Source organism: Brachycentrus maculatus, unplaced genomic scaffold, assembly GCF_059751285.1.
Source record: "Brachycentrus maculatus isolate JH-2025_06_01 unplaced genomic scaffold, ASM5975128v1 h1tg000294l, whole genome shotgun sequence".
Taxonomy (NCBI): Eukaryota; Metazoa; Arthropoda; class Insecta; order Trichoptera; family Brachycentridae; genus Brachycentrus; species Brachycentrus maculatus.
Genome location: NW_028281045.1, coordinates 740,325 through 765,674, shown reverse-complemented (window position 1 = coordinate 765,674; position 25,350 = coordinate 740,325). Strand labels below are relative to the sequence as shown.

General features: G+C 32.8%; 1 protein-coding gene and 1 long non-coding RNA gene across 2 annotated transcripts in view; one reads left to right on the top strand and one right to left on the bottom strand.

Annotated features, from left to right (window-relative positions):
• LOC148304994 (zinc finger SWIM domain-containing protein 4-like) overlaps nt 1–25,350 on the bottom strand; it is a 154,892-nt gene that overhangs the window by 51,574 nt on the left and 77,968 nt on the right. Inside the window, exons 3-4 of the mRNA XM_088267425.1 lie at nt 12,936–13,032; nt 4,459–4,586 (exon numbers count right to left, since the gene is read on the bottom strand). Of these exons, the coding sequence (XP_088123551.1) occupies nt 4,459–4,586; nt 12,936–13,032 (225 nt within the window). The remainder of the gene's footprint in view (nt 1–4,458; nt 4,587–12,935; nt 13,033–25,350) is intronic.
• Nucleotides 19,972–25,024, top strand: LOC148304995 (uncharacterized). Its single transcript, XR_015838265.1, has 4 exons — nt 19,972–20,311; nt 20,533–20,755; nt 21,851–21,946; nt 23,026–25,024. It is a non-coding gene; the product is annotated as an uncharacterized LOC148304995 (long non-coding RNA).

Sequence of the window (25,350 nt, the reverse complement as noted above, 5' to 3'; positions counted from 1 at the left end):
TCTAAATATACTAGAGCCACAAATACTTACTTTACCTAAGAAGTTGTACTCATTTTATCAGCATACTTTGTATTTATTGATTTGGCGTTTAATTTGTAGAACTTCATTTTAATTTATGAATTAATTTTTAAATCGAATAGATTTTTTGAGTCTTCTAAGTTGTATTTTATTTATAAAAAAAAACATAAAAAAGCAAACTTTGTATTTCACAAAACTTAAATAATCTTTTGCGTTGAACAAAATATGGGTGTTAGTTACCCTCCTAAAAATAAAGTTATGTCTTATAATTTTTAACCAAGAAGTGGTCAAGAATATCAACGCTCGAAAGAGTCGAAAAAATAATTCATTTTTTATTTTAATTTCACACAGTAAATTTCTGAAAATCGTATTAAAAATGAACGGACATTCACACAAAATGACTGCCGATTCAAAATGAAAATAATTTATATTGTCATTTTGCTATTATTTTTTAATTGTGGGACTTATTTTTTTAACAATTTCGTGCATTGGAATTTACCAACAACAAAAAACAAAAGTTGCGTTATTTGTTTTCAAATTTTAAGAAAATTTAAATATTTTAAACAACAAAACCTCAAATGAACCTTAAAAAATGCAGTTGGAAAATTATATTTTTCAAATTATATTTAATTTTTTGCGGTTTGTGAAGCAACCCGCGTTAGAAGTTAAAGTTTCTTCACGACAGTTTCTTGTACCATGATGGCGTTAGAGAGTTCGCAGCTCTATTCTCCCCTTCCCAAAGAGAGTAACTGGATTTAAACGATCGCTTCACAGTCCCGCGCAAATTGGATTAAAAATTGCATACACAAAAGTCTATTACGACTACTTTGTTATGCAACGGTGGCAACACACTCGGGAATACACAAGTTGGGTTGGGATATTTCACAAACACGCTAACTACAAATTACAAATAGTCATCTAGAAGAGGCGCCTACCGACGCCGTGCAATACTTTATTGTGGCAACACTTTGTAAACTTCGCCAGCTGTTCAACTGCTGGGCGCGTTCTTAAATGTATTCTGATCTGTGTCTCGAGATTCGATTCAACAAAACAACAAATGCATCAGTTAGGGCAAACTAAAGGGTTTGCAAAAAGCTGGCGGTTGATGCTTTCTGTTAATTTATGAATTCTATCATTATCAATCTTTTCATCCTTAGAAAACTTACTTCCTAAATATACAAAATCATATACCTGTTTCAACATTTCCACATTACTATGTATGTTACTTATATCCAGATCTACATTCATCTCATTCAAAACCCATGACGTTGGATTTGTCACCATTCATTAGTAAATCACTTTCTTTGAATACATTATACACCTTTGACACAGCATCGTCAGCATACAAAAAGCAGCAGACAGTCAAATCAATCATTTTACTTCAATATTTTAAGCATTCAGATCTTTCATGCAATTATCCATGTATAGATTTAACAGCCACGGTGACATTACACATCCCTGTTTAACGCCATTCGATATGACAAACCAAGAAAATGAACTATATATTCTAACGCATGCAGTGCTATCCTCGTGTGTGTGTGTGTGTGTGTGTGTGTGTGTGTGTGTGTGGGTGTGTGTGTGTGTGGTGTGTGTGTGTGTGTGTGTGTGTGTGTGTGTGTGTGTGTGTGTGTGTGTGTATATATATATATATATATGTGTTTATAGATAGTTTTAGATCAATCATCAATCTACATACTTATTAATAGATTTATATTATCCACTGACACTTCGTGATGGAATTGCATTTTTAATTTATTATTAGATTAAAACCAATATTTTTAGCTTTTCAATTTTTTTATTTGACCAGCGACCGGGTTTCGTCGTTACCGACATCATCAGACTGGTGACAAGTGGAAAAGCTAAAAATATTGGTTTTAATCTAATAATAAACTACATACTTATGTTAGAAATACAGAATTTTCTTTTGTGGAGTTCATGGAGTTCGGTAATCAATATTTATTTCATCTTCAGATAATGAAAAAAAACCTGTAGGTTTTCAAACACTCTTCTATTAATCTATTCACGATAAATAAAATACAGTAAACTTTTTTCGTTGATAAAGACGTGTGCGACGAAAAAAGAGGAGAACGATTTGTAATGGAGTTCGTGTCTCGCCTACAAAAGTATTTGGTGATTTTATACCGGAATATTTATATTCATCATAAAGTTGAACCTTGAATACAAACTTTTATGTGGTTATATAATAAATAATCTGTGCGTAGATATTCATTTCCACACCACACATACAGAATACATCGAAAGGTGCCAGTATAAAGAGTGCGAGTGACATGTAGCTAGATTTCGAGAGAGGCATTTGAAGGGCTTTAACTTTTTTTCAATTTTTTTTTTTTTATTTTTTTTTATTTTTATTGATTTGGCGTTTAATTTGTAGAACGTCATTTTAATTTATGTATTAATTTTAAATCAAACACAGATTTTTTGAGTCTACTAAGTTGTATTTTATTAACAAAAACACATAAAAATTTAAAGGGAAACAATTGTCACAATATAAATATTTTATATGTTTTTGTTGATAAAATGAAGGGCTGATCACCTTTTTTTCGTGTGTTAACGATCAAGATAACACTCTGTTTTGTATAATGCAGTGCCCTATGCACCATCGGGGTGCGGATATGGGATTGAATTGAATTTTTCTATATTCCCGCATCCATAGTTCATTTTAAAAGGTCTGTTCAAAAACGATGGAAAGAGGTTTCACTGTATCCGCATGGAAATATGTTAGAATGGTTGTACGAACGTACTGTGGTCGGGTTTCTGGATTTGTCCGTATTGTCATTTAAATTTGGCCACACATTTCCGAGTGCTATGTAAATTTCGCACACAATTACGGCGATCGCGAAGACCAACAAGTGATGATTCGACGGACCGGTGAGTGGTGAGCGATGACCTTCGGTGAGATTCGCGGTTACTAACCCCTGGCGCCCTGAACTTGCCTGTACACAATAGACTCGTAACATTCTCTAAAAACGGGGTACTTTGTTTTTACTTTATCGGAAACAGGTTATTATAAATATGAGGTGCAAAAACGGACGCGACGAAATGAGCGAATAATGCAATAGGGTTGTCTATAAAGACATGAGTGATGTAATAAAAAATATTTTAAAAAAAAATTATGCATTAATTTTAAATAAAAAACACAGATTTTTTGAGTCTACTAAGCTGAATTTTATCAACAAAAACATATAAAATATTTATATTGTGACAATTGTTTCACTTTAAATTTTTATGTGTTTTTGTTAATAAAATACAACTTAGTAGACTCAAAAAATCTGTGTTTGATTTAAAATTAATACATAAATTAAAATGGAGTTCTACAAATTAAACGCCAAATCAATAAATAAATAAAAACTTATTTAACCTAGCCGGCTTGATCAAGGGATTAAAATCCCCCATAGATAAATTTTAATCCAATAACTTCAGTTTTATAAGATTTACTTACTACATTTTTTTTGTAATGTTAAAAATAATGTGCAACAAAAGTGCTGGGCTGTGGTCCCGTAGTTAGTGTCGGGTTTCTGGGTTCGACCCCACTCTACCACAATTTGATACCGATTTCTAGGGCTTTTTTTCATGTAACGCGGCGGAACGGCATTCCGGCATATTTTTTCACAGATTTTTTTTTTTTTTTTATCATAATAATCAACATAGTTACCTATTTTTATTATTATTGTTTTTTTTACGTGCTACCTCACTAAGAGAGCAGATTGCTCGTGTTTAGAGAGGGAGTTCGCTTACAGGGTTTGTACATATAAATAATAAATAATAAATAGATATATATGTATTTTTAAATTTTCTGAATCAATAAAAGGTAACAATGTTTGCGCATATGTAATTACAATCTTTATTTACATAATTCGTTAAAATGATAAAATATGATATTCTAATGAAATATTGTTTTGTGAAAAGCTTGACATGAAGTACGTTCCGGGACCTTTTTTGTTTAAAAAAAAGCCCTGTCTAATAATGAGCCGCTTAGGCTCACAGAAATAGTATGAAATTGATTTTTTTTCTAAATAATATAAACACAAATATTTATCTATTTATGTTAAAAAACATATTAAAGAAAATTTTCCCATTTTAAATTATATAATTTCAAATCATTAAATGTTTCAAAATACAGTTTTTGATAATAAAAAAAGGACAAGTCAGTTTTTTTTAAATTACCTAACGTCCAAGTGACTCTGAAATCTAGCTACGGCTTATGCAACACCGTTTATCATGTCCCTACTCAGGCTTCAACTTTATAAGTTTCATAGTACCGCGAGTTCTACGTTCTGATATATCAGCACGTTAATTTTTTGTCAGCATCAAAAATTATCATAAAAATAAATTAACGAATTGCATACGTCACTATTTGAGCATGCTGAAAGATTGGCGCGCCTGAAAAGCGTGGGAAATATTTGAAGGAGGAAAACTTACCGGAAATGGGCACGCGCAGGCGCACGGAGTCGGCATTCCGTATCCGGTAGAGCGAGAGCGCCACCACGTGCTGACACCAGAAGATGTCGCGCGCCTCGCAGCTGCACGTCACGGAGGTTATCTTGCACCTGCGCAAACAGAGACCAGTCATTACTACTACTTAACCCTTTCGCTGACAGATCACTAAGTACATTTGTATAATAATAATTGTAATCTTGGATGATTTATACAGCGCCATTTTCGTAAAAAAACTACCCCAAGGGCGCTTATACAGGTATAGATTATGATATGAAAATGATAATGAGAGAAAATTAAAAAAATATATTAATGAAAAAAAAAATTTTTGACATCACAACATACATAAAAAAGAATATGGAAGTCTGGGCATTTACGGGGCTTACGACCGGTTAAAGTAATCACTTTAAACACGTGTAACGTTCACCAATTCTACCCATGATTGACAACCGTACTACTCAAATTCTTTGAAGTTCTATATATATGATCCAATATCGAAATATTGTACTTGGATCACTAGAATTTTCACTAGAGACATCTATTGGTGAGATGAAGAAGCTTTTTTTTCCAAGCAATGACTCCTGACCAGACCATATTCAAGTGAGAGGTTAGTCGAATTAATTTTTCCTTTTTTTCTTTCTTGTGTGCATATGATGTTAAAATATAAAATATATTTTTTTAAGTTTGTAAAAAAGTACTCCACCGACAAGACACATTAGTTGGTTTAGCAAAAAATGAACGAGTATATTTACCATTTACATGTATGTATATGTACGTATATATTTTTTAACAAATAAATGAAATTATGAAAAGAAAAAAATGGAGAAACGTAACGAAAAATCTTCACTATTAAATAATGAAAAAAAAATAAACACTCATTTCTTACAAAACATCTCGGACCTAAGTTAGGTATGTAAATTTTCTACTACTTCTAAAACTATTTCCCTTGGGTACTTTAATTTGACAGTAGCAGCGAGAGAGTTAAGTCGCCATGTTTATTTATATTGCGTTTGACAGTTGACTAACCTACAATCTCCTACAATCAAGGCCCGTACGCGTCACTGCCTCTCCAACTCGACATTAATACACAAAGTTGAAATATATTTCTTGCCTGTAATAATTACAGTATACAAAGGCTTGTATCTCTTTTATAAAGTGACCTAAATTTAGTATCGGTTTTTATGTAACGTTGCGAAGCCCATCAGCGAGTGACGTATACGATAAAAAATAATTGAAAACTACATTTTCCTACTATTGAAAACTATATGATCGCCTCCGTAGTGTAATGGTCAGCACGCTCGGCTACCGTTCTGGAGGTCCCGGGTCCGATTCCCAGGGGGGGGGTCGAATAAAAAAGTGAATTTTTCAATCGAATATTTATTCAATATACCCTGGACTGGCACCTGAAGCGGAGGGCAGATCATTGTTCCTTCGTGTGTTAACGATCAAGATAACACTGCGTTTATATGATGCAGTGCCCTATGCACCATTGGGGTGTGGATAAGGGTTTGAAGATGAATATTTTAAAAGCTTTAGAAAAACATATTTTCTTTACAAGTATTCTTAAAATATCCTGTGTATCTTTAAAATATACTATAGAGAAAATCAAGGCGAAATTTTAGAAAAACAATCGTATTTGTTAAAATTTAATCAGTATATAGTCGTCATTGGTATGTTATACGTAAAAAATAAAAACAGGTTTGCCGATAAAGGCAGACGTGACGTTACCAAACTTGAGTCACGGCTTGTGTTTAATACAGAAAGCACTGCATGAACATAAACAAAGCCAGACGAGTTCATTCTGAAGGCAATGCACCGACCGACCCATATTTCGGAATCAGTTCAAATTTTTAATCCAAATAATCCGAAGTTAATGTTTGAAAGGACATATATAGCCTTTTGTAGTGTCGTGTTGGATTTGAGGTTAAGTTCACCTAAATAGGGCCAACAACAAAAAGTAAAGGTCCGATACAATATGTAATGACATTTCACTTTCATGGCGTACGGTGAGATTACAGTAAACCAAAGTTTCTCAATGCAAGACACTGCCGATCACAGCTTTTCATAAATGAGAGAAAAAATAACGAAATTAGATTCCAAAAATCTTCTAAATTTCTAAAAAGGTTCTAAAATGTATCCTCTGAGTATTTTTTTTTTCAAGTTTTAAGGAAACTTAAAAAAACGTGTTTTGCGATAATCGTCGATTATCACAAGACAGCAATTAATCTATCATTTCAATGACCCGAAAAAGGCATCTGCCATATAAAACTTTTCTCAATCCAACATAGATGTTGTTGTGAACTCATGTGTACTGTGTCATGAACTGATCACACGTGCAACATTCCGCATTCTACCCATGATTAAAGTGATCACTTAACCAGCTTATGTCAGGTCATAAGCCCTGTAAATACCCAGACTTCCATATTCTATTCCATCTATATTGAGGCGTCAAATGTAAAAATAATGGAGAAACCTAGATTTGCGAGTAAGTATTTAGACACACTCAAAATGTTGTGAGTAAACACATCGATATTTTAAGTCGTTTTCATCTAAAATCCACCTAACACTATTTGTGCATTAAATAACTCCTAAGTGAAGATTTTTCTCCCAGTTTTTAATTAATGTATTACTTAGTAAATAGAGAAACTCAGATTTGCGAACAAGTATTTGGACACACTCAAAATATTGCGAGTTACAACATCGTATTTATTCATAAAACGACTTAAAATGACATATTTTAAGTCGTTTTGATCTAAAATCTACCTGATACTATTTGTATATTAGATGGAGAACTTATTCGACGTTTTTCGTGTCCCCTCGACTCTCTGTTTGAGAAGCGCTGCCCCACGCGCCTGGCCACTCGGGTAGCCATTGCAATTATAATAGACAAAGACAAAAATCCCGGCAGGCTCAGGCAACGGCGGCACCGGTTTCTCTCGTTCCCATTTATAAATCCATGTGTTATGTAAACCGCTTCCCATACCTGTTTGCGAGCGCGCGCGCCTAGTTTGCATAAAACCACTTCCATCCATAACAAACCGCATCTATAGCAGACCGCATCTATAGCAGACCGCATCTATAGCAGACCGCATCTATAGCACACCGCATCTATAGCAGACCGCATCTATAGCAAATACATATATTCGCCGCAATTAATGGAACGTATAAATTTTAGAGTTCCCGGTCGGATCCCCAGGACAACTGACACCCTAGCGCTTCCCACGAGTAGAACAAACTCTAAACAAGGTTCCTATATTTATCGTTCATCAAAATTGGTCAACGATGAATATGGGAATTTTTATATGTTCTACTCGACATTGTCAGCATTGAAATCGCGTACATAGTAAGTCGATATTTATATCGTTGTATGTCCCAATTTCCTCATAATTTGTCTTGGTCTTGAGCTTTGATCTTTCCCTTTTCCCCTTTTCCTCCCTCCCGCCCCTTTTCCAAGTATTTATATTAAATGACATAATATGTGAAATTTTGTAAATGGAATGGTACAAATACCTGTTTTTTGTTACTTATTATTGTAAATGTATTTATGTAACTGTCATGTAAAATTTACAAATAAAATAAAACGAAATAAACCGCATCTATAACAGACCGCTTCTATTGCAAGCTTCTGTTACGGAACGCGTTCTGCGTTCAGATGCAAAGGTCCCGAGTTGAAAGGTTAGCGGAAGGGAAGCGAAATGTCAAATGCACGCCATTTTAAAGTTCCTCGAATCTAATCAGCATCTTTTAAAAAAATGCTTATAGTCCGTTGCACAAAATGAATTGTCACTAATCGTTGTGAACTATTTATTTAAGGCAAGAATTTTTGCACGAAAAAATTAGTAGCACAAATAATACAACACATTAGTAAAAATGAAATTGACGGGCATGAGACATAGGATATTTCTGCATACAGGTGATGAAATGTAGCTCCAGATCTTAAAAAAAAATACTTATACGCCAGGGGCGTGCATTCCATATAGGCAGAAAGTAATGCCTATTTTAACTCACCCGCGTGACATAAAAAACCCAACTGGTACCTATTCTACCTTACTAAGTAGTACATAGTTTACCTTACTACCTACCTCTACTGCCTACCCTAGTAAGTAGTACCTAGCTTACTTAACTACCTACCTCTACTGTCTGCACCAGTGGTCGGGGAACTTTTTTAATCATTATCCCAAAATATTTTTGCCAAAGTCGATATTATGGGGGGACCCATTTTGAAAAGAAGACAATCAATGTATATTTAAAATAAAACTTATTTATTGCATTAATTTACACGAAAAAAAATATTTCACGAAAATAGTAAGTATGTAATAGACAAACAAAATAAAATTCTCAAATTGGATCCAACGAAAATTCAGGTTTTCAGGTTTCCTTTTCAGTTTTTGGAAAAATAATGCTGCTTCATGGTGATACAATTACTTTAAAATGAGGACTTTTTGATGTAAGAAAAATTTGAAACGTCTTCAGCATTTAATCGATTTATGAATTTTACAAAGTATCTGTGAAAAACATTCAAGAAATGATTTCTGAATTGTTTAAATTTGTAAAAATACTAACACGTTTATGAAATAGCAAACTAGAAAAATTTCGTTATCACCCCAAAAAAATCATATTTACCCCATTTGGGGCAATTTACCCAGGTTCCCCGACCGCTGGTCTACACTAATTAATTATCTGTGCACGCCACTGCTAATCGCCCATTGCCAAAACGAATCATTACTAATCGTTGTGTACTCTACAAGACCGCGAAACCTGTTTACAGAATATGCATTAATAATAAATATACTTTTGGCCATGTTGCGCGCTTACAAAAACTAGGGCCAGATAGAAACTCCACGAACTGTGTGTATAGGAGATCGGATTGAAAAATAATTGTGTCCTTTTGTGTCGATCGAGTCATCCATGACGCCACACTTTACGAAGATAATACAAAAAAGGCAAATAACAATGGTGGTCTCTTCGGATCGCGGCGAACAAAGATCTCCGGTTCGGGCGGGACCGGGTCAATCCTTTGGAATGCTGCCGAGGCGGCGGGCAATAAAACCGAATGGTAAGAACTCCAACTCCAACCTGATGGGGTAATCTCATTTAAATATCAACTCGGTAAAAAATGACATGAGTCTTCTAGACGCGCAAGTGGCACACGATCGGACGCGATCGCGTGATTCTGTGATGCTTGGCACACGTCATTTTTTAGAAAAAAAAAATTAAAGAGAAATATTTGTGTTTTTATTATTTACAAAAATACTTTAATTTCATACTATTTCTGTGAGCCTAAGCGGCTCATTATCAAAAATAGGTATCAAATTGTGGTAGAATGGATTTGAACCCGAAAACGAGTCCAATACACTAACCACGGGACCACAACCCGACACTTTAAGAGGTTGTCTGCGGGTAAGATAGTAAGGATAGGGAAGGTAAATGTAAAAAAATATATCACAACACCCAGACCATTTGATAATAAATAATATCAAATTCAAGTAGAGTGGGTTCGAACCGAGAAACTCTGAATCAAGAGTCGGCGACACTAACCACGGGACCACAGCCCGACACAATATCGATAACACATATCATCCACAGGGTGAATAACCCAGTGTTTCAAGTTGCAGAATAAATAATAAATGTCGCTAATAGTAATTTCATGGTGTCTTTTCCTGCGCTTGTCGTAGAAGGGAAAAATAGCTGTAAGATGCTCGCAATATCTGTAAAATAGAAAACCTCGTTATAAAAATAATATTATTTGTGTAATAATCCAATATTCAATAATGACAAAAAGTAACTAATATTAAATGTGTTTCCGACACATTTAACACAAGTTACTTTTTGTTATACAATTTCTGTACCTTTACACATAAGTATGGCAAAGTTATAATTTTGATTGTGACTTTTAATATAATTTTTTTTCACAAATATTTCCTGATGAAATTGCATTTTTTATAAGAATTGGCAAATGCCGTAGCGTAGTTGTTTCACTGGCTACGCGTTGCGTTATACATACATATTTATATGTATGTATTTAAAATAAATTTTAAAAAACTCCTTTGAATCCGGAATTCTTCAATGATGGCATAGAGTCGAGGAAACTCAAAAGTTTTACGGGTTAAAAATTTTGTGGTGAATTTGTCTCATGACGTTTACTGTTTTTTTTTAATGCCATTGTTCGTTTCGGTATATAAATGCTTTGAAGGTTGCATCTCTTCTTTGTTGGTCAATTAAGGCATAAGGATACCAGCTCATTTTTATTGAGAGATCCGACGCTGGCCGCAAAAAAAAACTTAGAGGCAACATTTGCAAGGTAAATACGTAATAATCTGGCCGGTCCGTTCGAGTTCCCTCGGTGAACTCTTTTGACCACAAAACCGCACAAAATTTTAACATGTCGGCATTTTTCGCTAACAAATCACTCGGCGGACTCGCCTGCAAAACGAAAAGCCCAAATTTCGGTGGAATATCTTTTGTACACTGGACGCACCTACCTAGAGCTTGCGGTCTGCCATGAATAATAATATTGAAATATGGTTATTAACAGTCAGAATTTCGTCGACTTCGTATTCGGGCAATTCTCATTTGGCACGCCGAAAAACTCGTAATATATTAATTTTTTCAGCAATTTAATAGCTTTTTACAATTTTAGTTTATTTTACTGACTATATACCGGGTTTCGCCGTCGCCGATATCGTCGGACTGGTTGCGAATCCCGGTCGCTGATCAATAAAATAAAAGTGGATAAAGCTATCGAGTTGTTTTTTTAAGGAAGTCACCCGCAATCCTTGTGCGGCAAAAAAACTCTTACTATATTATTTTTTATCAATTTTTTTATATTTTACTGACAAGAGACCGGGTTTCGCCATTACCGATATCATCGGACTGGTTGCGAATCCTGTCAATAAAATAAAAATGGATAAATCTATTTAGTTGTTTTTTTTAGGAAAAAACCCGAAAAGTCTGTATTTTTTTTAAATAATAAATAATAAAGATAAATATTTATGTTTTCATTATTTACAAAAATACCTTAATTTTATACTATTTCTGTGAGCTTAAGCGGCTCATTATCAAAAATAGGTATCAAATTGTGGTAGAATGGATTTGAACCCGAAAACTCGAGAGTCCAATACACTAACCACGGGACCACAACCCGACACTTTAAGAGGTTGTCTGCGGGTAAGATAGTAAGGATAGGGAAGGTAAATGTAAAAAATATATCACAACACCCAGACCATTTGATAATAAATCTTTCATGAATTTATTATTTATTTTGCGATTAGCTGACGATTATTTAGCAAGATTTTTTGTAAGATACGTAATATTACAATATTATTTTTTGACATCTCATCAAAGATGAAGAGGAATATGGAAGTCTGGGCATTTACGGGGCTTACGACCGTCATAGGCTGGTTTAAGTGATCACTTTACACACGTGTAACATTCACCAATTCTACCCATTATTGACAACCACACTACTCAAATTCTAAAAAAATTGCACCGTAAATGCCCAGACTTCCATATTCTTCTTCATCTTTGATGAGATGTCAAAAAATAATATGAAAATAACTCCTGTAATTGGAGATAATCCAGATTTTGTGAACAAGTATTTGGACACACTCAAAATGTTGTTAATATTACAATAGTTTTTTATTATATATATTTTTTTTTCTTAAAATTTACTATTTCTTTAAATCTATATTATGACACGTATTTTTGAACTGACTACCATTTTACGTTTTAAAAATAGCACTCATCGTGTTATTTTGTAATTTTTTATAGATATTCGATCTTACATCTAACCTTGATCTACTTAAAATAGAACAGAATGAAATCTAATGAACCATTTTTTTTTAAATATAACTTTATATTCCTAATAAACCTTTATTTACACAATAAACTATAACATTTCGTGATGTTGGTAAACGATACCAAATATTTAAAATAGTAACATAATATACTCGTATATTTAAGACCCAGTATTCGTTAAGTCGCAACATAAATTTCTGTAAATTCAGGTAACATTTTACGTATTTGATTTTTTTCTCAAAATACTGTTTTTTCACAAACACGGAGTAAAAATATAAGTATGTATTTTTTTTCTAAATATATTCTAAAAAACGAAAAATATCCAATATACATCCTTAAAAAATTGGGCGTGAAGTGACCTATCCGGTGGTCGCCCGGCGAATGAAGCGACTTAACGAATACTGGTATTTGTTTTATCGATATTTCCTCACTCATTCGTTCCACATGTCCAAACCATCTCAGCACACCTCTCTTAATTTTATCGACGAAATGCTTATCTCAGCGTTGCATTATTTCCTTATTTCACCATTAGAACATCAATCATATGTACTTAAATAATTAAAATTATAATTAAATTATTAAAAGAAGGCCTTCTTTTTTCTTCAACAATATTCCTCCTTTCTTTTTTACATGGTGTGTTTATGCTGAAAAGGATTTTCACATACCTGTCAAAGCTTACAGCTACTTTGTATTTCCTGTCGGGCTCCGGCGGGTAGGCCCCCGCGGCTCCGGGGCCCGCCACAATACCGCTAAGATGAAATCCTGAAATTGAGAAAAAAATCATTAAAAAAATATAGTTATTTATATGCGTTCAAATTCGTATGCAATCACTACGAGGAGGGCACTAAATAAAGAGAAAAGTAACTATTTAATAACTGTGGAGGTCCTCACCAAAACGTTACATTTCTATTATAAATGATTTAAAGTAATCAGGAATTCTAGCTTATAAAATTGTTACGTTTTGGTTACGATTTAATGATTTCATATTGGTTTAACACCGGATTGGTCACGTTTTGTGGCAACTTTAATTAAGATTTCGATAGAATACAGTAAACAGAACAGATTTGCATTTGAAGGATTTTACGTGCAATATTGGAAATGTAACTTTTTGGTGAGGACCTCGGCAGTGCCAGGGATATTGAAAGCTTTTAAATATAAATTCACAGTATCGGGATACAATTTTGTTTCACATTTTCTATAAATTTTGCAACTTAGTTCAAAAAAAGGAAATTAAAGAGCATACTTATTTCTAGTAAAGTACTTACGTACACATATCGCCCACTCCTTTCAAGAACGTCATAAATCAAAATACTTGATTTTTCAGGAGAACGTTTTTAAAGTTTCAAAATATAATACAATGTATTAAAAATAAATATCAAGCCACTTATTGAACTTTTTACTGTGCAACAGATCTTTTTAGGTAAAACCTGAAGGATTTTTCTCCATTTGAAAAATATTCAGTATGTTCAAAAAAATAATTAAACAATACATTTTCTTCAAAATGCAAAAACAATACTTTCTGCCCTGTGGTGGGTAAATATTAAGTTTAAAAAATGCTTTTTTTGCTGGGATGTAGTACATTTTCTGCGCATTCCGAAAACATGCACAACTGAAAATTGACGATTTTTGATTTATGACGTTATTGAAAGGAGTGAGCGATATCGGCTGTCCAAATTTAAAACACAGTAAGGGACATTTTTTTGTAATAGGTTTTTTTTTGCATTTTTGGACTAAGTAGAGTCTACTTAGTCCTTATATGTAAAAAAAACCTACTACAAAAAAATGTCCCTTACTGTGTTTTAAATTTGGACAGCCGATATGCTACTGTGTTGATAATGAGCATGTGTATTCAAACCTTAATTTTGATTATTAATAAATGCAATTTTTTTAAATACGTTTCTTACTTATAATTAATTTTAATCCCCAAATTTAAAAAAAAAACTCGATAATGTTACTTTTGTATTAAACGCATAACCGATAGCATAATAAAACTGAATATTTCCAAAAATTACAAAGTTTTGGTATCATAAAAGAAAACATAAATTTTCAACGTAATAAATAAGTGTATGTATTTTCAACATTTTGAATGTGTCCAAATACTTGTTCACAAAATCTGGATTATCTCCAATTACAGGAGTTATTTTCATATTATTTTTGACATCTCATCAAAGATGAAGAAGAATATGGAAGTTCTAGAAGTTAGATGTTAGATGTCTCTAGTGAAGTTCTAGTGATTCAAGAACAAGGTTTCTAAATTGGTTCATATAACAGAACTTCCAAGAATTTGAGTACCTAGTGTGGTTGTCAATAATGGGTAGAATTGGTGAATGTTACACGTGTGTAAAATGATCACTTAAACCAGCCTATGACGGTCGTCAGCCCCGTAAATGCCCAGACTTCCATATTCTTCTTCATCTTTGATGAGATGTCAAAAATAATATGTATTTTCAGCGAAGAAACGTCACGTTTACCCGTTATTCATAGAAGACGTATGTAACTATCAATCTCTCAAATTCGCAGCACAAATAACAGCCCGACATTCAAATATGGCTAGTTATTTCGATAAAATTTGGTATTGTAATAAGTGTGCCAGAGCTTTGGAACCGCATTACTGTATGGGTAATATAAATACATATCGCGGAACCAGAAATTAACGTGTCAAGCTTATTGATAGTTTATGCAAATATTTTCTCACAGTATGTATAATAATCATTCGGATATTATGCAGCGAGCCGATCTGTCAACGTTATTCAGAGACAAATTAACCCCTTTTCATTCAGAAATCATACCGTGGGTATACTGGCAAAAAACGTTAACTCTAAAATTCCTGTTTTCATAATCCCTGTTATTTAAAACTTTTAGCCTGAACAAAATCTTCTTCAAACCCTTATCCGCACTCGAATGGTGCATAGGGCACTGCATATAAACGCAGTGTTATCTTGATCGTTAACACATGAAGGAAAGGTGATAAGCCCTCCGCTTCAGGTACCAGTCCAAGGTAATATTGAATAAATATAAGAGTGAAAAAATCACTTATATATTATCATAGGGACCTCCATAATGGTAGCCGAGCGTGCTGACCATTACACTATGGAGGCGGACTAAAATAACCGCCATTAAAATCAAAATTTAATTAACTTTTTCAACCACATCAATATGACATTTCAAACTGTAATACTTAGTGTATTTTGCCTGTCTATACAACGTTGAAAATTGTATAATATTCATCATCGAGTCAAAATCATATATTTTTGAGTTAACGTTTTTTGCCAGTACACCCACGATATTATAAAGTTCATTTTTCCCTTTCGTTGAAATTGGGCCTTGCAGTATTTATATACGAATTTCAACGATTGTGAATACGGCGGATGAGGTCCAGATAATTAATCACGATGTTTAGGAAAACCAGATATTTTAAATGTCAAATTAAAACAAGAAAAATATCCTCATTTTTAAATCGTTGTAAGTTTTTCGATCTGATTTTTTTTTCAAAAGACGCCATTATAATAAGTGATACTTCTTTTTCTTCTTATTATTATACGAGTATATGTTTTTTTTGTTTGTTTTAAGCCTCCCTCCGTTTACGAGTGATTTTGTGGCATTGGAAGAATGCAGTCGAAATGCGATCCCTCAGACGAATGTGTGGCAAAACGATGTTTGATAGATGTTCGAATGATGAAATAAGGAAAGAATGTAAGGCTGAGATAAGCATTATCGATAAAATTAAGAAAGGTGTGTTGAGATGGTTTGGACATGTGGAGCGTATGAGTGAAGAAAGAACGGTTAAACAAATTTATGAGGCGAATGTAGTTGGAAAAAGAAGCAGAGGACGACCGAGGAAAACTTGGCACAATCAGGTATGTCAAATACTTGAAAGCGGCCGGGTCAGGAGTCGTAATAATCGTCGGGTATGTATGAGGAGATGCATGAATGTAGAAGAGGCAAAGAATGTTTGCAAAGACAGAGTGGTGCGGCGTTCGATTCTCTCTGCCTACCCCTGCGGGGAAGCGGCGTGATGGTTAGTTAGTGGAATAAGGAATATTAGTGTTTTTGTTGATGTTATCATCTACACAAATATTTCAATAATTTCGTGTGCCTAATCGGCTCATTATTAAAAATGTGTATGAATCAAATTATTGTAGAGTGGGAACCCAAAATCTCAGAGTCAAAGTCTGCTGGACCACGACACAAAACATTTGAATAAGAGTTAACACAAAACAGTTGATAAGAGTAATCAAAGAAATAAAATATTAAACAAACAAATATTTATTGATTTGGCGTTTAATGCCATAACCAGGCGAAACGATTGTAATAAAATTTCTTTAATTTTTTCGCAGATACTTTGTGGCACATTTCATAAACTTTATAAAATTAAACAACTTTGTTTTAACCACTTTTTTATTATTAGTACACTTTTTAACCTACTAGTTTCGACAAGAACCTTGTCATCATCGGGTTTATTAAATTCTAAACATTAAAAACATTCAAATACTCAATTACATTCCCTTATCAAAAACTTCTACACACGACGTGTGTGGAAGTATTTGGTAAGGGAATGTACTTGAGTATTTTAATGTTTTAGAATTTAATAAACCCTGATGATGACAAGGTTCTTGTCGAAACCGGTAGGTTACAAAGTGTACCAATAATAAACAAGTGGTTTAAATAAAGTTGTATTGTAATAAAAAATTTTTTTCAAGTGTTTTTTAACAATAAAACACAACTTAGCAGACTCAACCAGTGTTTTATTTAACATGTAATACATAAATTACATAAAAAAAGATAAACCATTCGCAGATGTGAAAGTACTGTGAAAAAAATCCTGAAACATCGCGCAAAATTCAGAAACGTTAGAGACCTTCGGTTGTTAGCGATATTATACTTGTACCTACCAGACGGATAACAAGTAACCTTATCGCAAGTAAATATTTTCACAAAGCAAGCACACTGTTGTTACTTTGTTGGATTGCTTCACAATTCGCCGGAAACACAGAGAAAAAAGACATCATGTCAAGACTGAAGCAGGGACGATGAAGCGTGTCTGGTGTCACTTCCTGCGGCATCAGTTTAGGAATTAATTAAGTGGTTAGAAGCAAAAACCGCTCTAGAAAAACCGATCCATTTATAAGACAAAGGTCGATCTCGTCCACCGATCGAATACTTAAAACACAAAATTGTTTAAAAAGAAATACAAAATTAAATTTTATTAAATATAATTTAATAAAATTTAAAAAATAAAACGTCTTATAAATTGCATGTATAGCAGGGCTGTATTATTTCATGCAATATTAGCAGTTTAAAAGGGGATGAAGACTTGCATACATATGTTCAAAGATCAACGAACCTGTTTTTCTTGTATATTAAAAGCATTGTTAACTTTGTGGTATGGTAATATAACACTCTTTTTATCATTCATCGTTCACTTTGTGTAATCCCACTTTATTATAGTATATAGTATATATTATAGTATAATAAAGTGGTATTACACAAAGTGAACGATGAATGATAAAAAGAGTGTTATATTACCATACCACAAAGTTAACAATGCTTTTAATATACAAGAAAAACAGGTTCGTTGATCTTTGAACATATGTATGCAAGTCTTCATCCCCTTTTAAACTGCTAATATTGCATGAAATAATACAGCCCTGCTATACATGCAATTTATAAGACGTTTTATTTTTTAAATTTTATTAAATTATATTTAACATAATTTAATTTATTATACAATTCTATTCATTTCTGCTTCATAAAATCTTATAATTTTAGTTACCCCAGCCTCTCCAAAAAAGAGATCATGTGCTTGGAGAGGGGCTTTCTTATTTTTTGTTTATAGTATCATGTTATACATTTAAAATCTATATATAGATATATATATATATATATATATATATATATATATATATATATATATATATATATATATATATATATATATATATAGATATATATATATATATATATATATATATATATATATATATATATATATATATATATATATATATATATATATAAATATTTATATATTTATATATATATATATATATATAAAGGGTCCGCCAAATAACATTTTTTTTTTGAAAATGGGGCGCAAAACATCGAGTGTAGCTTCGGCTGTGTGGCACGTAGCGCCGTCCTGTTGAAACCAAATGTTGCCAATATCCTCCTCTTCAATTTTTGTGAACAAAAATCCGTTCAACATGGCCCGATAACGATCGCCATTGACTAACGGCCACTCCTTGCTCATTTTCAAAGAAAAATGGCCCAATTATGCCTCTGGACCAAAATCCGCACCAAACAGTGACTCGTTTTGGGTGTACCGGCTTTTCAATGTATGCGTGCGGGTTTTCTGTGCCCCAAATACGACAATTTTGCTTGTTTACATACCCGCCAAGATCAAAATGAGCTTCATCCGAAAAGATGATTTTTTTGGCAAAATCGGCATCTTCTGTAAGTCGAATGTCGCAATATTTCCCAGCGTTGTTCAAGCGTATACACAACCATATTCGCTCAGCGGAAGGATAAAACTAATTATCTGTCAAATCAGACATGAGCTAAGTGTTACCATTCACGAAATAAGCACTAGTTGAAAAAAAAAACTTTAGATGGCGGACCCTATATATATATATATATATATATATATATATATATATATATATATATATATATATATATATATATATATATATATATATATATATATATATATATATATATATATATATATATATATATATATATATATATATATATATATATATATATATATATATATATATATATATATATATATATATATATATATATATATATATATATATATATATATATATATATATATAAACAGGGGAACATATATACTCGTATGTATGCGGTACGAGGTAGTTATCATGTTTAGTTTTCTATTGTATAGTCATCAAGTTATTAAATGAACGAATAAATACATAAAACTTTTTGAAAAATAAGAGGAAATATAATTGTTTCATCGCGGCAGAATGGTGACAAGTTGAATAAAGTAATCACTTAACTTCATTAACAGCCAATGACGGACTGTAAGCCCTGTCAATGCTTGTACTTAAATATTTTTTATGAGTGAACTTTGGGTTATTCCTTTATGTATGTAATATTTCACTACATGTATACGTATTTTAATATTTCTGTATATATATTTTTTCTCTTTAATAATTATTCGATATAACCCTGGACTGATACCTGAAGTGGAGGGCTGATCGCCTTTCCTTTGTGCGTTAACGATCAAGATAACACTGCGTTCATATGATGCAGTGCCCTATGCACCATAGGGGTGCGGATAAGAGTTCGAATGTATATAAGTATCTTCTGTATTATCGTTAGATTAATTTTTAGGTTCCTAACTAAATCTCTTAGTTAAGTATGTATCCTAGTGATAATTTTGTAGCTGCTCGGTTTGCTTACTTCTACCGATATCCTGTAGTCTATGAGTGAGCACTGTATTTTTCTTTCTAAAAATACAACGATTTTTCCTTTGTACTAAACGTATCAGTAAATTTTCTATTCATGGAAAAATAATAAACAGCATTGATTAACAGACTCGAGAGTTTTTATAGTTGGAAAAACAGTGAATGGAAAAGAGAGTGTATAATCAAATCAGATTTCCTTTGTTCTGGACATCTGTTGCGGCCTTTTTAGTATTAAAAGGGGGTTTATCAACTTATCAACAAGTAAACGGACGTCTTATCTCTTGCGACAGTCGTTCTAAAAGCAACGCAGTGCCTCAGTTGCTCAGTTCACTTGCCTGAATCGAGCAGTTTATTGAAAATGTTTTTTACATTTTTTTTAATGCAATAACTTCTAATATAGTATCGACAGTATAAAACAAGCAAGAATATCGTTTTAAAAAAAACTTTGTTTTAACCACTTTTTATTGGTAAACTTAATCCAACCGGTTTCGACAAGAACCCTTTATAATTAATTACCCTCCATAGTTAGTTAAGGGTAATTTACTATGAGTATTTCAATGTTTTAGAATTTAGTACTTATGTACCCTGATGATGAGAAGGTTTATACCCTGATGATGAGAACAGATATCTCAGATGATCAGAACAGGTATCTCCAAATACCTAGTGAGGATAGACAGTGTCCAATAAAATAAAAATAAAAATAAATATATGTTTATATATAAATATGTATAACTTAAGTACAAAATTATATTAAATAATAAACGCTGTTCTGCAGCACTGAACCTGAACCTGAGAAGGTTTATACCCTGATGATGAGAAGGTTCTTGTTGAAACCGGTTAGATGAAGTGTACCAATAAAAAGTGGTTAAAACAAAGTTTTATAAAGTTTATAAAATGTGCCATAAACTATCTGCGAAAAACATTCAAGAAAAGAATATCGTTTTTTTTTTTACTAGACACTTGTATATTACCACAATGAGTTTTTTTTCATTACACACGACTAGTTTCGAAAACTAACAGACGTTTTCATCTACAAGTGAAAGGTAAAACTGAATCAACATGTCATTCCACAAAGTTAATGCCGAATCAATAAATAATAGAATATCGTTCAATAATAATCTAAAATTTTTAATTCTAATAATATAATATTTTTACAACATTTTGAGCGTGTTCAAATACTCGTGTCATGATTTTCATCAATATATGTCTAGAAATTTCAAGAATTTGAGTAGTGTGGTTGTCAATCATGTGTAGAATTGGTAAATATTACACGTGTATAAAGTGATCGCGTAAACCAGCCAATGACGGTCGTAAGGCCCGTAAATGTCCAGACTTTCATGTTTTTCTACATCTATGTTGAGATGTCAAAAAATAATATGTTATCTTTACAATGATTTTCATGAAATTATTGAATATGTATACATTATATCTATATATTTTTTTGAATTATCTAACGTCCAAGTGACTCTGAAATCTAGCTACGGCTTATGCAACACCGCTTATCATGACCCTACTCAGGCTTCAACTTTTTAAGTTTCATAGCCTTTGCCTACTCGTGAGTGGATTTACCCTTTATGTTTAAAGTTACTATAATTTCATGTAATTCATTAGAGAAAATTCTAGGCTAAAACACTCGCTATCTGTATACATTATATATAATTCTCTTTCACTTTATACAAGAAGCTAGAGGTAGAATAAGCTATTCAAATGAAATGGGAATATTTTTATACATATTCTTCTTCATCTATGTTGAGATGTCAAAAAATAATATGTAATCTTTACAATATCATTCAGATTTTCATGAAATTATTCAATACGTATACATTGTATATAATTCTCTTTTATTTTATACAAGAAGCTAGTTGCAAAATAAGCTATTCAAATGAAATAGGAATATTTTTACACATATTCTTCTTCATCTATGTTGAGATGTCAAAAAAGAATATGTAATCTACACAATATCATTCAGATTTTCATGAAATTATTCAATACGTATACATTGTATATAATTCTCTTTTATTTTATACAAGAAGCTAGAGGCAGAATAAGCTATTCAAATGGAATGGGAATATTTTTATAAATATTCTTCTTCATCTATGTTGAGATGTCAAAAATTAATAATTTTATTTCCCCTTTAGATACGAGACCGGCTAATAAAAAGCGAATTACTCAAAATGCCAAGAGAGGTCAAGTTAAATGCCCCATGAGAGAGAATACACAGCTGACGGAAAAAGGCAAGTCTGTAGCAAGCTCACGAACATTCGGACTAAATTTACATACAAATCTCAGTTACATTTTACATTCCACCAAACAAGATGCGTGCCTAATAAAGCACTTTCCAGCGTAATTTAACCAAAATTTATCTGAGCATTCGGCGTAGAAATTTTCTGTATAAATATTCAAGCTTTTAATGCCAACGAAATTTTATCGCCGTATGAAATAGACGGTTTCGTAAGGAGAAAACACACTAGATTTGTGGAGATAATTTTTTGGGTCGACGTGCTATACGACGCACAGCTGAGATACGCAGGTACCATACACATTTCGCTCACTCCTTTCAACAGCGTCATATATCAAAATACTTGATTTTTAAGTTTGAAAATATAATGAAATGTATTAAAAATAAATATCAAGTCACTCATTGAACTTTTTACTGTGCAACAGATCTTTTTAGGTAAAACCTCAACCTTTTCCTCCGTTTGAAAAATATTTAGTACATTTAAAAGAATAATTAAACAATACCTTTTAATCAAAATGCAAAAACAACACTTTCTGCCCTGTAGCGGTTAAATATTTAAGTTGAAAATATGCTGCTTTTGCTGGGATATAATACATTTTTTGGGCATTCCGAAAAAAAGCCCAACTGAAAATTGTCGATGTTTGATATATGACGTTCTTGAAAGGAGTGAGCGATTTATGCAGGGGCGTGCATTCCATATAGGCAGAAAAACAGTGCCTATCCTAACTTAGCCGCGTGACATGTTAAAACGCAACCAGTACCTACCCTACCTTACTAATTAGTACCTAGCTTACCTTACTACCTACCCTAATTAATTATCTGTGTACGCCACTGCATATATGCACATAAAAAACTCATCTGCAAAAATGGCAGCGCCATCTGTTGAACTTGAAAATAACACACGCTTTACTGAACATTGCTTATAGCAGACAGTGTGCTTTTTGACATTGCTGTCATTTACGATGTTTTTAATTACATTGTTTTTTCATACATTTTAAATATTTTCATTACTTCACAGACATTATACGTATAAAAAATTCTGTTTTCTATTTTTTTTCTTTTCCGTTTGACCAGACTGAGCCACAGCAACACGCGGCCGGGTACAGCTAGTTTCATTTTGTATAAAATCGACTTGAGAACAAAAAGAAGAGATGAATGCAATCGGTTACCCTTAAGTTACATTGTCAAGGGCAGGATATCGCTGTGCGACACCGATTCAAAAGATCTTACAATTGGAAATGTCCGACATTTGCAACCGACATATAAATATACGAGACAGTACTGCATGACAAAATGTCGGAAAAAACTGCACAACAATAATTCACGTACGAAATATTCTACTATACCACAATAGCCTTTGGGAACGAAGGATTACGGGCCAAAATGCCGCGGCAAGAAACCGAAAGGATCATAAAAACGTACGAGTAGGTTCAACAAAAGACGTTTTTGTTCACGGAACAAATTATATACAAAATTAAAACGAGTAAAAAGGGACATAGAAAAAATATATACAAACTTTTGTGAGAGTTTTAGAGCAATTTCCTTTCTATGCTGTGCTGAATCGCTTCAAATATTTCTTGTATTGTAGCGGATAAGGCATAAGGCGAAATGTAAACGTTCCCATACACGCAAACGCGAGTAAACATTGGCACCACTACATGGGAGCACGAGGAATGTAAACTTACGCACACTCGCACGTGGGTTGACCTTACAATATTATGATCCGTATAAAAGTAAAGGTGTGTGAGTGTACGGGAGAGGTGTATACAAACTTCACAATGAGACAGAGGTTCGTATAAGTGGTTTCCGATACTTGGAATAGGCCTTTGTCAGGATGTTGGATTATTGGCTAATAAATTGATACGAAAAATCAAAAGACTATCGATAACATTCTTATAGAAATATGGAGGGAAATAAGTGAGAAATTAAAGTTTAAACTTTATATATTTGAATAATAATAATATTGACGTGCGTTCGCATACGTCATCAAATTTCCATCATCGAAAGTTTTATGACGTCATATGGTTTATTGTCTATGGTTTTTAGAGCTGTTATAGCAGTAGTATGGATTGTCTGTTTACCACTACACTACCATTTGTGTTCACAAATATGAAGGGGGGGGGATGGGAGGGTAGACCATAGATATCAACAAATAGAGCCGCCAATAATTTAGCAATGTTACCAATATTAAAATAACTCCATCATTTCTGTGACGTTATTTATTGCCAACTTAAGAAAATAACGATTTTTCGAAGGCAATTTTGCCGAAAAAAATTGATGAATGAAAATATTAATTACATCGGCTGTTATGATCACAAAAAGAGTCTTATACAATCCTTTATAGGTTGAGTATGTTAAATTAGATATTCCTCCCGTCTGACAAAGGTCCATTCTTAAAGGAGCTATACATTTTGAACATTTTGCCGTTAAGTATAGCGACCCAGGGATTTTCCTGTAGCAACATTTTGTGTTCTGTCATAATAATAAAGTGATTTAATGGATAAACTAGATCATTGGAAATTTTTGATAACTTTATGCATTTTTTTAAGAGCTAGAATTTAAGATAGAATTTAACTATCAAGGTGCTTTTACACAGAGAGAATAAAATGCCACATCACGCTGTCTTTGCAAATATTATTCACCTTTACTACATCCATGCATTCCGACTCCTTACCAGGCTGCTTTCAAGAATTTTAAATACTCGATCATGGCAAGTTTTCATCTGTCTTTCTCCTCTCCTATTTCCAACTAAATTCATCCTGTTTAACTACTAACCGAACTATCTCAACACACCTTTCTTAATTTTTATTGAGTTAATTGTAAATTCATTTTGTTGATTAATGCTGATTTTATTAATAATCTTATTCTTGCATTCTCTCTTTGATTCGCCACTCGAATATCTATCAAACATCGTTTTTCCGCACGTCCGTCTGAGAGATCGCACAAGAAAAACTTTAAGAATATATTCCTTTGTGTGTATAAATTATGAAAGTCCGCAACATTAAATTAATTTGAAACGTAGTTGATTTAAATTTATATTTATATTTATAACATAAATTATGATTCCTTACATTGCTTATTTTAATAATTTTTATTGTTAAATAAATTTTAAAATGTTTAGTACCCCTGTAAAACTATAGGATTATACAAACACCCACGCATACATGGATAGCGTAATAACAGCTGACGGGCACCGTCTGCACTATACTACGACAGACGTGCCTGTGACGTCTACCAAAACGTAAATAAAGAGCGACTCGACGAAACAAGCAGCGAAAAACCAACCAAGCAATAAACACCACTATATAAAAAGACACGGTGCTGGGATATGAAAACAGAGGAAACAAGTTTGACTTTTTTACTTAGTACCTCGGTTTCGGTTTGAAATAATTGGGCACG